The sequence below is a fragment of the Lacerta agilis genome, chromosome 5 (assembly GCF_009819535.1).
Source record: "Lacerta agilis isolate rLacAgi1 chromosome 5, rLacAgi1.pri, whole genome shotgun sequence".
NCBI classification, from domain to species: Eukaryota; Metazoa; Chordata; class Lepidosauria; order Squamata; family Lacertidae; genus Lacerta; species Lacerta agilis.
The window spans coordinates 54070531-54090497 of record NC_046316.1 but is presented as its reverse complement, the minus strand read 5'-3'; the positions used below and the strand labels follow the sequence as shown (position 1 = coordinate 54090497).

At 46.1% G+C, this 19967-nt stretch overlaps 1 protein-coding gene across 4 annotated transcripts in view; it reads right to left on the bottom strand.

Annotated features, from left to right (window-relative positions):
• LOC117047076 (solute carrier family 2, facilitated glucose transporter member 9-like) overlaps nucleotides 1-19967 on the bottom strand; it is a 36029-nt gene that overhangs the window by 2643 nt on the left and 13419 nt on the right. For 2 of the 4 annotated variants that reach the window (XM_033149834.1, XM_033149833.1), the window contains exons 2-10: nucleotides 15524-15622; nucleotides 15096-15256; nucleotides 12784-12908; nucleotides 11943-12088; nucleotides 10445-10577; nucleotides 10083-10270; nucleotides 8436-8546; nucleotides 3675-3776; nucleotides 2985-3060 (exon numbers count right to left, since the gene is read on the bottom strand). In XM_033149834.1, the coding sequence (XP_033005725.1) occupies nucleotides 2985-3060; nucleotides 3675-3776; nucleotides 8436-8546; nucleotides 10083-10270; nucleotides 10445-10577; nucleotides 11943-12088; nucleotides 12784-12908; nucleotides 15096-15256; nucleotides 15524-15568 (1087 nt within the window). In that variant the 5' untranslated portion in view covers nucleotides 15569-15622. Of the gene's footprint in view, nucleotides 1-1216; nucleotides 1556-2984; nucleotides 3061-3674; nucleotides 3777-8435; nucleotides 8547-10082; nucleotides 10271-10444; nucleotides 10578-11942; nucleotides 12089-12783; nucleotides 12909-15095; nucleotides 15257-15523; nucleotides 15623-18574; nucleotides 18750-19967 lie in introns of those variants that run through there. The other 2 variants (XM_033149835.1, XM_033149836.1) reach the window with 2 other exon arrangements.

The following is a 19967-nucleotide window of genomic DNA, read 5'->3' as shown; positions in this document are numbered from 1 at the left end:
TAAGATTGACATTAAATAATGTTGCACAGGAGGGGGCATTTATTTTGCTCACTGCTGCCCTCTGCAGGGTCAAATTGGAAGACCACCTACACAGACAACCACTTAAATTTAATTTGTTTTAGTGTTTTGACTTTTGCATGTTTTAAAGCAAGGTTGTGAATTTTCATCTAACATTTTTATCTTTTTATAAACTGCTGTGAGTTTGTTTGTTTGTTTGTTTACAACCAAGCGGTGTATGAATAGAAAGAAAGAAAGAAAGAAAGAAAGAAAGAAAGAAAGAAAGAAAGAATTGTGCCACATTTTTGCCCCCAGAACAGGGCAAAACACATACTATAAAGGATGCAAAAGCCATTAATCAAACTCCATGTCTTCTACTTTTTGCACTTCTTTTCACTCAATCCATTGCTGCTTTGTCACTCCCTTAAAAAAAAAAAAAACACCAAGTGATCTCAGACTATCATGGTTGATGCAGTAAAAGTGATTAATGTTGTGGAGCCAATCAGATTTGGCCTACATGGCAAAAACAGTGAGGAGGCCACACTAAGCTGCATTGCTCTAATCTGGCTCTATCTAGGCTGCCAGAAGTCACATGGAAATGTCTGTTTGAGCGCACATCCGACTGAGATCGGTTGAATAGGTGACACCCACACCTGAATGTGCACTTGGATGCATACCAGGATGCACATCTGAGTGAAGATGTGGCCTGCCTGCACTACGTTGCTCTCAGTAGGTTGCGAGCATGAATGCCCATTCCAACACATGTTCTGGTGCATCCAGAGCTGGAAGAGGGCTTCCGAGTGAGGGCAAAGCAGCGTAACTGCAGCAAAGCAGGATTGTCAGCCTAGTTTCCAAGGCAACAGAGATGTGGTCCCTCTCCCCCCACAACCCATAAACACTTCCGCATGCTTTTGAGTACCCCCTCTAATTGCTGTAAGTGAAGGACTGCTTATCAAGGGGCATAAAGACATTCACAAAACTGTTCTCTGGTTCAGTGTAGCCCTACACCCTTGCATATATGGTGACGCTGATGACAGACACTTCTTTAGCAGAAGGAGCCAAGACATTGTGCTCCTGCAACAGAAAGGTTTCAGATCTATCTGCCCTAGTGCATCAAGATCTGCCCTCTTTACATGGTGGTCATTTAGGCGGCATCACTTTCTTTCAGGAACACAAAGTACTGCTTCTTGAAATTATAATAATATTTGTTGTTGTTGTTGTTAAAAATAAGCACCAGCCTTAATAATACTGGGGGGAAATCCATCCAGGGATTGTTAAGAAAAACCCCTGATTGAGCATTGCTCACAGATCACCCAGAGTGGGAAGAGAGATATTTTTATTTTAAAAGTCAGATTCATCATTGTTTGTGAACAATGAGCCATTAAAATCCTAATTAAAGATGTAATTACAGCGAATAAATTCTGGGCCGACAATGAGTTATGGATCTGTTGGCGGATACACTAATACATCAATTGGGTAAACCAGCAGCCGCCTCGTCCATCATATTTAGAGAGCTCTGCTTTGGCCCTTTCGTTAGCAGAAATCGCAGGAGTTGCCTCTGAAATCCAAAGCAAGACACCGTTAGGCAATTCATGCCGCACCAGTTTTGGGGCATGGCGGGTGGTGACAGATTCAGATTCCCACCAGTGGCCTGCTGACCATGATCCTTTGGGTACTCAAAATGTACCCAGGGTATGCCTCTGAATACCACATGCTGGGAATCAGAAGTGGGGGAGAATGCTGTGGTCATAGCCCTCAGGTACTGCTTGTGGGCTTCCCACAGGCATCTGGTTGAGAATAGGATGCTGTGAGAATAGGGTGCTGGGCTACATGGGCCGTTGGCCTGATCCAGCAGGTCTCTCCTTACGTTCTTAAGTCTATATTCTCATATTATTGGTCAAGAGCAGTGTAGAATTGTTATCAAATAAATAAATAAATAAATAAATAAATAAATAAATAAATGTCCTCAGCACTTAGGAAAATTCAAATAGTGGGGTAGGACAGCTTAAAAAAATAATCACATCTGGTAACCAATGTGCCCCTTTGGCTTCAGATAGTACCCAGGTAAAGGGACCCCTGACCATTAAGACCAGTTGCAGATGACTCTGGGGTTGTAGCAATTATCTCGCTTTACTGGCCAAGGGAGCTGGCGTACAGCTTCCAGGTCATGTGGCCAGCATGACTAAGCCGCTTCTGGTGAACCAGAGCAGCGCACAGAAATGCCGTTTACCAGTACCTATTTATCTACTTGCACTTGGATGTGCTTTCGAACTGCTAAGTTGGCAGGAGCTGGGACCGAGCAATGGAAGCTCACCCCATCACAGGGATTTGAACCGCCAACCTTCTGATCGGCAAGCCCTAGGCTCTGTGGTTTAGACCACAGCGCCACCCATGTCCCACTAGTGCCCAAGTAGACAAGTCTAAAAAGCCCAGATCACAAGTTTTCACTGCTCTCTAGCAGTTATGGTGGCTCATTTTCCAGAAGTCCTGTATTTAGCATAAATACTGGAAGTGTATACTCAATTCTGACCCAACCAAGTCACCTAGAGCAAAATATACACCATAGTTAATGTTAATCCATTACTTCTGGTAAATGAGCCACCATAGCTGCTAGAGGGCCTTGAAAATTTATGTCCCCAGGCATTTTAGACTCGCCTTCCCATGTACTATCTCAAACCAAAAGGGCACATTGATTGCCAGATGTGAAATATACTGGCATTATTTTCAGCTCTCCTACCTCACTAAAAAGAAGAAAACTCATTGCACTACTCATTGCATCTCCTCTAGGGCCCAAAATAACCTGAATCCTATCAGCAAACTTCTCGCATCCATTCCCTCACACTCCTGTTCTTGGGGCCCTCAAGCTCAGACCAGGTTTCCTGTGATCCCAGCCCCTCCACAGCTTTGCTGGTGCCCAGGGATCTTGAAGAGGAGCTTTGTCGCCCTGTTATTTCTTTGGATGCCTCTGTCTGGCACCAGAAACGTACCTGGTCCCATGCAGAATCCTGCAATGATGCCAATGACACATGCCACACTGACGTAACGCATCCAGGATACAGCTGCCTGTGGGAAGGACAGTAGGTTATTGAGAGAGTTTACACAAATGCAGTTGGGCCCTTTTGGCACTCTCTCAGCTCTGAGATTCTACCACTACATCCAGGTCTGCATCCTACAGCTCCATTGACCACACTCAGTCCCAGTCTGCAGACTGCTAACTGTGCCAATCCCGTGACCCCTGCTTGAGTAGACACCTCAGTTCCAAGCAGCTGAGGCACAACACCCTGCTGTCATAGCTCCAAGCTTAGCTGTTTGCTTCCTAACTTAGCTGGTGTCCTCCACCTAGCTGGACCAGTATTCCAGAGATGGTAGTTCTCGTCCATCTCCTGATTCTCAAATAAACCTGCCCCCCTCATCCTGCCCCCTTGCACACTTGTACTTGCACCAATTTCATGAACTAGGACCAAGCCTTGCTTATGTTTACACTTTAGCATTTAGGTGTGAAAAAGGAAACCAGTGGTATAGAAATAACAGGATAGAGTTTCTGAGGATCCACCAGCACTTCTGATCCCACTGTGCAAACTGAAGCACAAAAATATAATATGTGACGGGGGGGGGGGGACTGCAGAGATGTTGTCAGCCATCCATGGGTATATAAGTGTCTATGGGGCTGTTCCTACCTGCAGAATCAGGGACAAGGTGATGCCTGCACAGCAGATGCCCATGAAACAGAACCCAACTATGATGAGAGGGCGACGTCCCAGCTTCTCAATGGTGAAGCACTGTCAAAGAGAAAGGGGGAAATTGAGGAGACAGGGTTTTGCACGTGTCTCTGTCTGTTCTGAGATGGAGAATTTGTGACCCTCCAGACAGGGCTGGTTCTACCATTAGGCCTTTCCTTCTGTTGGAGGACAGAGTTATGTGTGCCTCACAGCCCGTACTTGCCTTTCTTGGAGGCAAGGGAGGACACTGCCTCATTGCTGGTGTTGAAGTAAGATTCAGTTGGCTTCTGAACATGGCATGGGAGAGGAAAACATTTTATACCTTGCCTCAGGCAGCAAAGTGTCTTGAGCCAGCACTGCCTGCAGATGTTGTTGGACTACAACTCCTATCATCCCTGACTATTGACCACGCTGTTTGGGGCTGATGAGAGGTGGAGTCCAATAATGTCTGGAGGGCCTCAGGTTTCCATCCCTGGTCTCTGTGATTGCCCCAAATATATACACAAAGTATACAGACAAGCTTATTGTGTAGACACCAACGGTACTGCATGGAGCAACATCATCCTTAGCTACGTAGACAGTGCATGGATGCAGAACCATCTTGTCCCATTGCTTATACTATTGGTGGCCATACTTGGCCCTCCAGCTGTTTTGGGGCTACAATTCCCATCATCCCTGACCACTGGTCCTGTTAGCTAGGGATGATGGGAGTTGTAGTCCAAAAACAGCTGGAGGGCCAAGTATGGTCATCACTAGCCTATACAATGGGGCTGGAATGCCAACCATTAGAAATTCTAGGTTTGGTTCCAGAGCTAGGGGAGAGTGGGATCCAATATGGGATCCAGTATGTCCTAGTGATATGCAGGGCATACGTTTGTGCCCCAATGCAACATCTAGCCCCTGCCCCACAAACATTTGTTCCCTGCAGGTGCATCAGAAGGAAGTCCTACCTGTGAGTGCATGCTCACGAGTGGGGGCTCCTTGTTTTTAGGGCACCTGGTTGTGCAGGTGTCCCAACGGCATAGCTTGTATACTGGGCTTCTACACACAACATGTGGTGGTGGTGATGGGGATCTGACCTTTAGAACAAGAGATCTGACATTGGTGGAACATCCACTTTGCATGCAGAAGGTCCCAAGTTCACTCCCCAGCATCTCCAGGTAGAGCAGGGAAAGTCACCCTGTCTGAAGTTCTGCCCATAGAGAACTGCTGCCCATAGACAGTGGCTGAGCAAGATGAACCAATAGCCTGGCTGAGTATGTGACATCTTCCTTATACTTGGCATTGTCTTCTGCATTCTATCTTCCAAGATCAAATAGTTTAGGTCAGAGGCAGCCAACATAGTACCCTCCAGGTGTGCTTGGATCCCCAACTCCCATTAGCTAGGGTTAGCATGGCCAAAGGTCAGGAATGATGAGATTTGTAGTCCAACAACAAATAATAATAATAATAATAATAATAATAATAATAATAATAATAATAATAATAATTTCTATAACACTTTATATTTTTAAGGGGGGGAAACAAAGCGGTTTACAACATACATTAAAGCATCAAATAAAACAATCCAGAATAAACATTACTGAAGAAATTCAAATATAAAGTATACATTCAGAGTAACATAATTAACAGGAAACTAAATATTAAAGATTTCAAAATAAAACATTACAAAGGAGGTCAACATAAAGAAGGCACAACATTAGCCTGGAAATGCACAGTCCTGGTTTTATTCCTAGCTTTGGGAAGGGCTTTTCATCCAATGTATTATGAGGCAGCTGCCATTGAGAAGCAGAACCGTTAAGTTCATCCCTAAGAGAAGAAGTGAGGTCGTTTTCATTAAAGCTGATGGAAAGGGGGCTCAGGAACAAACTTTTGTGGATGTACCCCTGGCTCTGCTCCAGCTATGGGAGCAGTTTGTGCACTGGTTGTGGAAGGAAGGAGGGTATCATGGGAGCCAGAAGCCTATGGTTGTGATGGTGTGTGTGTGTGTGTGTGTGTGTGTGTGTGTGTGTGTAGAAGCTGCCAGAAGGAAGCCAAAGCAGGAAAGCTGCTGACAGCAGAACAAATGCCTGTAATTTTATAACCAACCTCAGTGCATCCATTGGGGGCCGTTTTTGTCGGCACTCAGGAGCAATCAGGCTGATGGAGCGATGAGCTTGCCGGAGTTAGGCATTGCTGATGGGCAGCAAAGGCGGTTGGTGGGCAGGAGAGCTATGTGCCTGTGTAATAGGGAGAGGCACAGGTCCGACATGGGCAGCCCTGGGTGATATCCAGCTGGAAATCTGCCCCAGCTAGGCTGAAATTTGGAGTCAAAGGGACGGTGACAGCTGGAGTGAGCACCCTCGTTGCAATAAGACAGCGACAAGATGCATTAGGTATGGGATCGTCCTGCCATTTATACCTCTCGTCTAACAAGCAAGCCAACAAACCAAAATGCCGGTACTGGATGTGTCCTGCAAATCTGTTGTTTATGTAACTATGCTTGCTAGTGCCCCTTGCACCCCTCAAGCCTTTACCTGCCTGCTGTATGCAAACATATGAGCTATTAGCGATAATCAGAAGGGTCCTTTTGACTCATCTCCCAAGGCAAATCATCAGCGTTACATATGCCTGCCTGTTGCGGGAAGCAAGCAATCTGATTAATAAATTACTTCTGTCCTCCTACAATACTGCGAGTCACTCTCCACAGACAGGAGGTGCCACTGATTATCCTCCTCTCTGTGATAAGGTGACTGGGGGTGACGAGAGAAAGGGGCTGTGACCAAGTCACTAATGATTCAACCCTCGAGTTTGAGAGACCAAGCTGGTTCTGTGATCCCTCTGGCCTCCCAAGCCACAAGGCAAAACGCTCCACTCTTCTGTGTGCTGCTCTTTAATCACAGAGAATCTAGCAGTGCCTTGTCTACTCAGAAGCAAGTCCCACTCTGTGCGGGACTAGATGAGCCTTTAGCCTGACCCAACAGAGCTCTTATGTTCTTATGACTACAACGCTCATCATCCCTGATTATGCTAGCTGGGGCTGATGGGATGTGGAGTGCAACATCTGGAGGTACCACACTGGTTGCCCTCCATGTATAGGATTGCAGCCTATGGCCCAGTTCCCACATTGCCCACTTGAGAAAGAAAGGCATGGAACACAGTTCCTCTTTACTTATAAGTAGACTTGCTGCATGGTCCTCATTCCCTACCTCCAGTGGAGAATGAGAGGCAGCTGGAGAGATCTTCCAAGCTGTTGCTTTTCATTCTGCCTGCGCCTTGGCTGATGCTCTGTTAAGGAGAGCACTGCCACCACTCAGCAGGAGAGGCCCAGAAGAAACATAGCTAGGACAGGAAGGAAAGTGCTGCTAGCTTAGGCTGCGTACACACCGTACATTTAAAGCACATTGCCGCCATCCTGAGAATGGTAGTTTGTTAAGAGTTATGGGAATTGTAGTTCTGTGGGGGTAAAGTACAATTCCCAGGAGTCCCAGGGGGTGCTTTAGATGTGTATCCAGCCTCATAAAGCAGTGTCTGGTGAGTGCTGAGGGCAAGTGAGCAGTTCTCTTCTGGTGGCTATGTTTGGCAACACAAGGAGAGCAGAGAATGAGTGCAAGAAAAGGCTCTTTGCTAGGGCCAGGCAGTGACAAGCAACCTCACAGGTTCTCTTCTCCAAGATCCCGGCTGTGAACAATATCCTTCCAGTTGAAAATGGGTAGAGATCATCCTGAAGGAACCAAAAGTGTGCCCTCCACTGGACCTGTGATAGGATGAAACCCTTTTGGGAAATGGTCTATAATGAATTTAAAAAGATTTTAAAATATACATTTCCCAAGAAATCGGAAGCATTTTTGCCCGGGTTGATGGGGGATAAGATTGCTAAGAAAGACCAAAGATTATTTGTGTAAGCAACCACCGCAGCAAGGATTCTGATTGCTCAGAAATGGAAACTTCAGGATGTACCAACACTAGAGGACTGGCAGCTAAAAATGATGGAGTACGCCGAATTGGCGAAGATGACGGGCAAGATTAGGAACCAAGATAATCAGAAGTTCCAGAACGATTGGAGTAAATTTATTGACTATTTAAAATAAAACTGTACAAATTTAAAGACACTAACAGGACTGACATAATTCCTGCAACATGAGACTTTAGCAATCTTTGACCAGAACCTGAAGAAGATGGAAATATGATAAGGGTCAGAGATGAATAGTAAAAGGTGTTAATGTTAATTGAAATTTAAAAACTACTTGAAGGGAGGGAGGGAAGTCTTAACTCGGCGGAGTTCTAATATTTTTGTATGTAACATGATATAATGACACCCCAGTGTTGATTTAACAGAAAAACAATAAAAATTATAAAAAAAGAGTGTGCCCTCCACACTGGAAAGGAGTTAGGAAATTATTGCCCTGTCTCGTTATGAAAAGTTACAGGTGGGTAGCCGTGTTGGTCTGCCATAGTCAAAACAAAATAAAAAAATCTTTCCAGTAGCACCTTAGAGACCAACTAAGTTTGTTCTTGGTATGAGCTTTCGTGTGCATGCAGAAGTGTATCTGAAGAAGTGTGCATGCACACAAAAGCTCATACCAAGAACAAACTTAGTTGGTCTCTAAGGTGCTACTGGAAAGAATTTTTCGTTATGAAAAGTACATACAAATTATTTTCTCAGTGCAAAAGGAAATCAGAAGGATGATGCCCTCTTAAAGGACAAGCCAAACTCAAACTAGAGATTTCCACACTTACGCCTATCAAGCCAGCAACAACCTCAATCGCACCCGTGCCAACCGTAGTGTAGGGGATCTCTGGGTCAGGGATGCCGGCATTCTCAAAGATGACATTTGTGTAAAACCAGATCTGTCAATGAAGAGGAGAAATCATAAGCAGAGCGGGTAGGTGTGGCTTAGAAGAGTAGGAAGGACAATGGCATACCTCGTGAGGCTGCAAGGAAATCCAGGGGGCAGCTATGCAGGGTCATCAAGGAACTGAGGGAACTGCTGCCGAGTTGTCTGTGTTAGCACCCCCAGACCATTTCTGCCTATCCTCTCCATTCATGTCAGTGGGACTTAGCAAAGACAGTTTGAGGGTCTGAGTTCAAATCAAAATTAGCTGGAGGCATACCACTTTTCTTCGTTCTGTAGCACACTTGTAAAATAAGAAAAATCACCCTTTTTCGGCTGCTTATGGCAACCATTTGTATGCTGGTACTAACAGCACTTTTATTAAGATATGAGTGCCTCATTTTTAATCACCCAACCCCTCCCTCCCGGGATTAATTATGCTCTACCATGAATTATAGTAAATCATTTTAATGCATGATGTAAAACATGAGTGGGGAGCCTTTTTCTGCTATGGGCTGTATTTGCTTGGGAGTAATCTGTTAAGGGCTGCATATCAGTGGCAGGCAGGGCTAGAGTGAAAAGTACATGTGGGACCCTTCTCCCTCCTTTTGCAAGCAGAGTGGGTGTCAGTAAAGCTCTATTCAGGGTGCACAAAGCCTGGAACTAGCTTGTTGTTGTTGTTGTTGTTGTTGTTGTTCAGTCGTATCCGACTCTTCGTGACCCCATGGACCAGAGCACGCCAGGCACGCCTATCTTTCACTGCCTCCCGCAGTTTGGTCAGACTCATGTTGGTAGCCTCAAGAACACTGTCCAACCATCTCATCCTCTGTCGTCCCCTTCTCCTTGTGCCCTCCATCTTTCTCAACATCAGGGTCTTTTCTAGGGAGTTTTCTCTTCTCATGAGGTGGCCAAAGTACTGGAGCCTCAACTTCAGGATCTGTCCTTCCAGTGAGCACTCAGGGCTGATTTCTTTAAGGATGGATAATTACAAAACCCTAAAAGGCTTGGGACCAGAGTACCCAAGAATGTCAACCATCTCAGCCTGTTGGCAGTGCTGGGTGCTGCCTATGACAGGGTCTCCATGGTGGTAGTTCCCCACTATTAACATTCTGGTGGAATTTTAAAACATTCCTGTTCCTCCAGGCATTGGATGGCTGAAAAGCACTGTTTCCGGCAACCTTGGGGATAGGACTGTTTTACAAGGTTTTAGATTTATTGATTTATTTATGCATTGTTTTTCTGTTTTGCAATTTGCCTCCATTTTGGGAGGAAAGGCGGTACAGAAATTTAGATAAATATTCATGATTTGGGGGGAGCAACAGTAACTCTTGACTTTTGGCACCTAGCTCAGAGTTCTTTGGCTCCAAGCAGGGAAGGTGCTGCAGATACATGGGGGGAATAGGCCCACAGGTTTAAACATGGGGAGAGAGCAGCAAGGTTGGAACACTGTTGTGCTTGAATGAAGGTGCAGGAGGTGCAGGCCAGCCCAGCCCAGCGGCCTTGTGGCAGGGGTGAAGAGCCTGGGCGTGGTGATCGACCCTGCAGCCCTTACCGCGTCAATCCCTGAGAGCTGCATGCCCATGTTGATCACCACGACGGAGAGAACTTGCCATCGCACAGAGGGATCCAAGAGCAGGTGCCACACAGACACCGTCTCCACAGAAGCCAGCGAGCGCTTCTCCTCCTGCATCTCTTCAATGACATCCTGCACGTCGTACTTGCCCAGGAACCAACGCAGTGCTGTAGGGTTAGGACAACGCGGATGAGAAAAGTATCTGGGGCAGGGATGGCCAGCTGGAAGCCTTTAGGCTGTGGGTAGCCCTGCCACGCAATAGCAAAATTTTCTGGCCCCTCATGACCACCCCCAAAATATTTTCAAGTGGTAAGGAATGAAGATCCTTGCACTTCCCTTACCATCAGTAGCTCCAACGACATTATTCTTCTCAATAAGAAGGTAACGGGGGCTTTCTGGAAACCAGTGCAGGAGGATCAGCTGCAGGAAGGCAGGAACAACCACCAGCGAGAGGAACAGAGGCCAGTAGGCATCCTAGGAGAGAGAGAGAGTGCCCCCCCCCCCTGATGAGAGGGGTTTTTGCGGCTTCTTTCTGGCAAAGAGGATACTTTATGCAGGTTGTGAAACACAAAGGACTTGATAGATTAACAGCTCCTTTTCTGCAGCCCTTTCTCCTTACAGAGTGTATAGGAAAGCCTAGTCCTGAAGGGTATTGCTAGGGTTGCCATATTTCAAACTTTTGGCCAAAGTTGTTGAACCTTTTTGCTGTTTTTGAGCTATTTTTTTTTAATAGAAAATCAGCAAATAACACTGCCGACATGGACTGTCACATGTCTGGATTTTCCCAGACATTTTCACGATTTTTGTCTGGACGCTGCTGCCGAATGCAGTATTCCAGATATTTCTAGGAAATTCCAAATGTATTGCAAACCTAGGTATTTCATTATTTTGGGTGTGGTGGGTGCATGGATAGAAACAAGAATGACCTGAGCAAGATACTCCCCTCCTATACCACATCTGTCTCCCCACACTTTCTCCAACAAGATCCCTGATGCCTCCTCTTTTCTCTGTGGCAGAGACTTTTTCTCCTGTATAATGGCTAGATTTCTTATAACATTCTTATGGTCTTGCTATCTGATTGCTGCTGTGGAGATTAGCATTTGTTAATGTTAAAGGAGGCAGAATGAGTTCTTAAGGTTCCTTAATGGCCAAGAGGCCAAGCATACCAGCAGGCACATCTTATGTTAGGGAAATTAAGAGCTAAAATGGCTGGGAATGGCTAGGAAATAACTGGAGACACCTCTGGGAAGGGGAAGCCCTCCATCTATGCCCCATGTTCACCTCCATCTATGGTCACCTTGCATATTTGTAAATCAATATAGCAGAAACATATTAACTCGCCATCCTTCTCTTTTCCCCAAAGAGAATCAAAGATGGACAAGTCATTCTCCTAGAACTTCTCACCACTTGAAGAAGTGGGGAGCGCATTTGAAAAGACATGTTTGGATTCAAGATGGCAAAAGCCTGTCTGCCTTTTCTAAACTAGTAGGAGAAATGGGGGCAGTGGAATAAAATGCAGCTTTATTGCTCTTTTTGACAGCAGGGGTGATGGTGTCATCTGCTAGAGTGGTATTTAGCAACAGTGTGAGTTTGAAGATTGGAGGACAAGTCTGTTAGGTAGGCTAGACTCAGACAGTGATTTGCCTCAGGTGATTCAGTGAACTTTATATCTGTAAGTTCATGTCTCCCCATCCAAAGTCCAACATGTTCTTTACTAAAACACCTTTTGCTAGCACACTCCTTTTGCTAGGACTCTTAGGTGCTCCCAGTGGTGCCCTCCCCATCCTGTCATCAGTTTACATTCTGACAGCAATGAAGCTAGCAGGCCTGGGCATTTACCTCTCCCAGCAGCTCTGGAAGGCCCAGGACTTGGGCAGAGAAGACCCCCAGACAGATGAAAATGCTTGGTACAAGGCCCAAGAATCCACGCAGGTTCTTAGGGGCAATTTCTCCTAGGTACATGGGCACCACACTGAGACAGATCCCTGGTAGGAAGAGGAAAGAAAAGGGAAGGAAGGTGGTGAATGACATGGCAATCAGCCAGCAGCCTCAGATATCTAAGGGCTAAATATCTTCAGGAACAACAAAATCTAAACAAAATAAAAAAATCCTTCTAGTAGCACCTTACAGACCAACTTAGTTTGTTATTGGTATGAGCTTTCGTGTGCATGCACACTTCTTCAGATACGAAGTGTGCATGCACATGAAAGCTCATACCAAGAACAAACTTAGTTGGTCTCTAAGGTGCTACTGGACAATTTGTTATTTTTTTATATATATTTCTGCAGAATAATGTGTGATCTTAGCAATTAGTTTATTGTGGAACAAGATTTTATGGGCAGTGGCCTAATTCAGAAAGTGCATGCAATGAATCCACATTCAATAATTTGTGAATGTTCCCACTCACTCACTGTAGGTGGTAACTCATTTCTCTGAATTAAAAAGCACGTTCTTTTGCTTTTCAAATTAAAGCTCAATGTGGAATGTCATGAGCAAGAGAGGCAGCAGTGGCTCTAATAATCTATATATACAGTACAGATATGCTTTTTTCAGATGAATACATACGTAGCTTTAAGTGGCTGTGCATTACCTGGACCCTAAAGGAGAAGGAACTATACACTTGAGGAGGAGGAGACCCACACACAAAGTGAGGAAGTCTGGGCAGAGACATTTCTCTTACCAGAGTGAACACCAGTTATGAAGCGTCCGAATATGACCATTTCAGGTGATTCCAAGTAGCGACTGAATCCCATTAACATGCCAGCCAGGAAGACGAGGACGTTGCTACGGACCAAGGTACCATTCCTGGTAGAGAGGTCATTGATTTTAGATGGTTTCATTGAATCATGCAGCCATGGAATTGTAGAGGTAGAAGGGAACAGAGGGTCATCTAATCCAACCCCCTGCAATGTAGGAATCTCAACTAGAACATACATGACAGGTGGTCATCCAACCTCTTTGATTACAAAAAGTTCCAAATCAAACATTTTGTTCCATCCCCACTCCCTGAGGACCAAGGCTGGCTCACACATGAGGCAAGGTGAGGTGGCTGCCTCAAGTGGCACCATGGCAGGATCCACAGGGGCAGCTGATCCTGATGTACGTAGATTTCCCCTCCTTGCTCCTGAGGTAGATATTCACTCACCCATTCTTCCCTACCAGGGGGAGAGGCACCATTTTTTGGTTTGCCTCAGGTGCCAAAATATCTTGGGCCAGCTCTGCCTAGCACTCTGCTCTCTATTGCAACAAAATACCCACCTGACACCCCCATAATTGCCCTTCTGCCCCCTTCCTTCCTTGGTGCTTCTAACTCCTTTCCCCATTAGAATTGCTTTGCCAGATCCTAAGGCCTGTAGTCAGAGGTGGACTGACTAGCCAAATGGGATGTAGACCAGAGATGGCCCTTCAGACGTTACTAAACTATAACTTCCAGCATCCCTAGCCATTGGCTATGCTGACTTGAGGCTGATGGAACTTAAGAGTCCAGCAATGTCTGGAGGGCCACAGATTCTTCATCTCTGAAGCAGATGATCACTGAGCAACCTCTCAGCTGGATAAATTGTTGTGATATCCAGAGTTTAAACGGAAACACGGTTGTTTGCTAGAGCATATGGAAATTGTTCTGATGGTAGAGTTGAGATTTGGCAAGTAGCCTCAACTCAAATTAAATCTGGGATGGGAGTTGAGAGGCAGGCACAAGGAGTGGATCTGTTTTGACAATCATAGCGTTATCCCAGCTGACACAACTGTTCTACATTTCTTTCTATTATTTATACACCCTCTTTAACAAAATACGTTTCCAGTGAGCTTCAGGGACAGTTAAAGTGTCAGCTTAACACATATTCAGAACAACCCACGGTAAAGAATAATCGTGCTTCCAAGTGATTCAGTTCATTCCTGATGCCCTAACAAAATAAATACTTTTAAAGAACATGTCTCAACTGAGATGTCAAAGAGGACCATAAATTAACTGACAGTTTTTATACCTATCATCTATCTTTGCCTTCGGAGAATCACAGGTTCAATTCCCAGCATCTCCTGGTAAGAGTATTCAGTGTATCCGTTTCAGTGTATCTGAAGAAGTGTGCATGCACACGAAAGCTCATACCAAGAACAAACTTAGTTGGTCTCTAAGGTGCTACTGGAAGGAATTTTTTGTTTTGTTTTGTTTTGTTTTGACTATGGCAGACGAACACGGCTACCTAGCTGTAAAGAGATGCCTATGCTTTAGGCAGTGTAGACAAAACTGAGCTGGGTGGAATAAGGCAGCATCCAATGTCTCACCAGTGTAGCCAAAAGTCAGTCTAGTCAGTATCTTGCACTGTTGTAACCTCTTTGATCTTTTTACTGTTTGAATTCTGGAATCACTCCTTCCTTGATCGCATTATCCAGCTCAGTTTTAGCTCTGTCCTTAATGGTCATGATGTTGAAGGCTAATGAATTGGTCACATCCATGCGTGCTGCAGCTTTCAATGGGAAGAGAGAGGCAGTTTCTGGCTTGCATGCCAAAACGGAACTGGGTTATGTAGTAGTACATTCCTGCTGTCTAAACTCTACGCGGATTAATGTGTGTTTTGTAACATTTGTGGGGGGACTTGGGCATGATACCTTCTACGGGCCTCCTCTCAGTGAAGACCTACCTCCTCCTCACTGCTGTTGCCACTGCACTTTTGCTTGCACCTTTCCTTTGGCCACAGTTCATACATCTGTCCAGTGGGAGATGGGTCAATGCGGTCTAAGGCTTCTTCTTCTGCCCTTTCTCTTTCCTCTTTTGTCACTGCTAATTGGCTTAGAAGGGACAGGAGAGCAGGCAATAGTGGCAAGGAGCAATTGCAGCAGGGCTAGGGGTTGGCAGGAGGGATGTGGGTGCTCAGCTATGTGGAACTCAGTGCCAGCCATCCTCGCTTCCCTCCACATTGAATGGGTGGTGTATCTGTCAACACATCTTGGCTATGAATTGGAAATTCACTCCATTTTTGACCCTGCCCTTACCTTCCATATTGGGTTACCAGTATTCCCACAGGCAGGGATCCCACCAGGCCTCCCAGGGCAAAGATCGAGACAGTCAGTGAGTACATGAGAGTGAGCCGCCCTGGAGCCAGGCCCACTCCATAGCGCCGCAACCATGTTGTGTTATAGAAGGCTTTGATGTGCTGCAGTGGAGGAAGACACAATATGCAAAAAAATTGTGAGAATTTTAGATCTGTGTTCACCAGCATCAGATTTTAACCACAGGTTATTTGGAGTCTTGTGATGTCTGTGGGAGACAGTATCAACCCAAGTGAGGTCCTGGGAGGAACAAAAAGGGGTCAGTTCAACATGGCGTATCAGGCCAGGAAGTGGAGAGAGGGCATTGTAGCTCAGCAGAGGATGGAAGGCTCTATGATGGTCAGTGTGTGCACTTTCTGTCTGAATCTTACCGCTGCTGGAGAGTTCACCACAGCCAGATTGTAGCCATACAGCATGGATGACCCAAACGATGACAGCAGTGTGACAGCCAGCAGAGGGAAGGTGAGGTGCTAGGAAGGACAAGAATACAGGTCAGATAAGGAGGAGGTGGAAGTAGGTCATGAGACATACCAAGCATGGGACATTGTTTTGCCACCAAGAGTTGCTATAGATTGGTGAACCTACATAACAGTGATTCAAAAGTTGGTGCAAAATTCCAGAGGTAGCAGAAGGCAGCAAAGATGCTCCACTCCCCAAAAAGAAAAGAAACAGAAACATTCCTAAGCATGTTTGGTGAGAGCTAAGTTTGTCCAAGTGCTGGAGCTCGGTGAGATTTACTGAAGGATTTGTTCAGCTGGTAAAAGAAGTTGATGAGAATCAGTGGTGGCTGGTGCCTCTTGGGACCAGAAGGGCAGATGGCAAGGGGGGCAACAAGAAACAGAGCTACAGCCTATGACAGGCAGAGCTAGCTAAATCTAGTTTTGTCTCTGTTCTCCTCCTCCCTTATTTCTACAAAGAATAACAGCTAATAAGCAATGCTGCTCATTGGCTAGTTTTAAGAAGGCTCCAGGTGGGGGCTGACTGAGGGCAGACAGTCTTAATGGGCCAGCTTCCACTGATGAGAAGACATTGCACATGAACACACTTCTGGTAAGCCGAACCAGCGCTGGGGAGACTGTATCACAAATAAATACAGGAGTAAACTAAGCAGCTTTCACCCCAGTTGTGTCTAGTGAGGCAATTATACTGGAGGACACCAGCATTGGCTGCATGGGAGAGGAAGACCCAGAACCCCTACTGGGTGGCATTGCAAGGTAGCAGAAGGGTTATTACTGTCAGGATGTCTTACACACAAGTAGAACCTTGGCAGAGACACATGCCTGACTGGCATGTTCCCTTCCTCCTGAGTGATCATTTGGGGGCTTCAAAAGCATTCTTCAGCCTGAACATCACAGCGACTGATGCCAGAAGACATCAGCACCCTTAGGGATCGGCAGAGGTTTGCACAGTTGCGTAACAGAACTCGGCAACTCAGCATTTAGGCTAATCTACTTTATTTACATATAAATACACATGGAGCACTTCAACATGGCTCCCTCTCTCTCTAGCATCAGGCAGCAAAGAGAAAGCACAGAACACAGTAAGACAAACACCCTGTCTTCCGTCACTTCCCATTCTGTGGAATCAAAACACACACCATCATGTGATAGACAACAATCCCGTGACTGCACACGGGGAATGAATCTCCAACAATTACCACCGTATCATGAAGGAAATCAGAATGGCAGGTCACTCGGAAAATAAAAAAGGTGTTTCCAAATCTGCCTATGACTGCACTTACTCCAGAGTACAGAGGACGGCACCACACAATTAAAGGGATTCAGGGAGTCACTGTTTTCTTTAAGCCAACATTGTGCCCTCTGGATACTACAACTCCCACCAGCCCCAGGCACTATGCCCAATGGTCAGGGATGATGGGAGCTGTAGTTCAGCAGTATCTGAAAGGCACCACTTTGGCTATCTCTGTTTTAAGCTATTCCCATGAATCATGTGACATCAAGGAATTATTTCCTGGGCTGCCTGCCTCTGGTTAGGAGCAGTTCCAGCCAGAAGCCTCCTTCCGCTAGGTATTGCAGAAGAGCCAGCAGGAAGAGAGAAAACTGGACTTCGCAGGATAGTTTAATAGAGAAACATTTACAATCAACAAAGGGTTCTAACCACATGTATTAAGGACTGGAACCAATTAATGTTGCACAGACAGAGCATGTGAAAGCCTATCAGATAAGCTTTTGCTACTACCAGTATGTGGATTTTGTAAGTCTTGTATTGCATCCAGAGAACACAAGCTATTGAGTGTCTAATAAATGTAGCAAAACAACATGGAAAAAACCCCATCATGGAAATTAATAAAATTGTCGCAAGCTAGTCTCTTGGAAAATGGGTGGATTCCTTGTGGAGAGGAATCTTTAGAACAGTTCATGGTAATTAAGGGCAACAGGACCACAATTAGCTAGCAGGAAGTGTGGTAGAGGGAGGACACCTCTCATTTGTCACAGAAACAGATCCATAAAGGGATCTTAAAAAAATACTTCCAGCTTTGCTAGTCCAGGTAGGTCCTGTAAGGGAATGTGGATTCCAGAGAAAATGGAAGCTGGTAGGACTTTAGAAATCAAATCATGGTGAATGCAGGCCCAGATTGTGACATTTATTTAGGGTAAGAATATCCTGGGAAGGCATAATAAATTATCTGAGGTGAGATGTGAATGCCAAGGAACCTTTTCTTATTTTTGCACAAGAATTTATCACCCAGCCTCTTAAAGATTTATTATTATTAAAATATTTGCAATACTTACTTTCTATCACAAAGCTAATTCAAGGTGGCTAGGCACAGACAGCAAAATGAGACGAATCCATAAACACGCATTATTGAAAGTGAAGCAATTGGACAATACAGAAGAGCCCACATTGCCCCCGTAAAATAGCAGAGTAACAAAAAGCACAGCCCTGCAAGACTGGTATAAAGGTAAAGGTAAAGGTAAAGGTAAAGGGACCCCTGACCATTAGGTCCAGTCACGGACGACTCGGTTGCGGCGCTCATCTCACTTTACTGGCCAAGGGAGCTGGTGTACAGCTTCTGGGTCATGTGGCCAGCATGACTAAGCCGCTTCTGGTGAACCAGAGCAGCGCATGGAAACACCGTTTACCTTCCCGCTGGAGCGGTACCCATTTATCTACTTGCACTTAGACGTCCTTTCGAACTGCTAGGTGGGCAGGAGCAGGGACTGAGCAACAGGAGCTCACTGCACCACGGGGATTCGAACCGCCAACCTTCTGATCAGCAAGCCCTAGGCTCTGTAGTTTAACCCACAGCGCCACCCGCGTCCCTGCAAGACTGGTATACAGGAAGCTTAACCTGGAACAGCCATAGTAGCAACTAGAAGAGAATTTTTACCGCTACCTAAAGAGGAGGTGGATTCCCCAGTATTTCCACATACGCTGGTGAAATGTATTTTCATACATACTGGAATAACTGGCTGGGATTCCCTAGCTTAGCTCATCCAAAATAGACCAGACAGATGGTAGCAGCAGTGTTCCTTTTTTAAGAATCAGGCAGAGAAATGTGAGGAGGAAATGGCTGTAATCCGACAGTAGAGCATCAGAAGTTGCCTGGTGCCCATTGGGACTGGTGGGGTGGAGGGCAGAAAGCCCAACAGAAGGTGGAGCCAGAGCAAACTAATTGTTGCCCCTTTCCTCTTCCCTGCTGAGTTCTGTAAGTGCTGAGACCAGGGAGGAGGAAGCTGACAGCCAGTGCCACCCCTTTAACTGTTTCAAGTAAGGAGGTAGGCAATTGAGGGCTAACTGAGAGCAGACTGAGGTTGGTGGGACAGCACTCCAGAAACCCCAATGGACCAACCTCCACTGCTATCAAATCCATCCACCTCAGTATTGTCAACACTGATGGGCAGTGACTTTCCAAGATTTCAGGCAGGAGTCTCTTGGTCCTTCCTGGAGATGCTGGAAATTGAAGCTGGGACCTTCTAAATGGATAGCAGAGTGTTCTCCTATGGACCTTCAAGTGGTTCCCCCAGTCATCCCTCTCTGTGGCATATGAGAGAGGAGGGCAGCCTAGTATGGATGGAGCTAAGCCATTAAGGAGAGACTTTGGGGTTGTTTCTGTGTTTACAGCATCATGCATCTCTCTCACACACAGTGAATGAGGGAGAAGCCAAAGGGGCACACGGTGCGGTGGACAGATGGGAAAGCGGCGCCCTGGTTCAACATCCCTGTTTACTGCCACTTCTTCCAACATGGCACCATACAAGAACGTCAACCTCACTATGCTGTTAAACAGAACGCTGGAAGCTGTGTTATATTGAGTCAGACTCTCCATTCATCTAGCTCAGCATTAACTACCCTGGCTGGCAGGGGCATAGCATGGGGAGTGCCAGGGGAGCTGTGGCCCTGGGTGCACAATTTTGGAGGTGGCATGAACCAGGCACCCCTATGCAGGTGACCCCAGCATGGTGCAGCCCAATGCTCCTCTCCGCCCACCAAGGGCTGCATTGGCTGGCCAGGCTCTTGCCAGTGTGGACAAGCGAGCAGCTCAGTGCAGCCCCATTTTGCTCCAATGCGGGTGGGGTTGTTCCAGTGGCAAGGGCCAGGCTGGCACGTGCTCTGGGCGCCAGCAACCGGTGCTACACCACTGCTGACTGGCAGTGGTTCTCCAGGGTTTCAGGCAGGGGACATTCGCAGCCCTACCAGGAGATGCCAGGGATTGGACCTGCCACACTCATGCTGTCATTCCTGGCTCACTTTGCTCTGTGTGCCTTGTGTTCTGAGACACAGAACACTGGCCATTATAGAACCTGCCTGAGCTGAAATGATAATTCAGTATTACTCCCTATGACTGTGGGA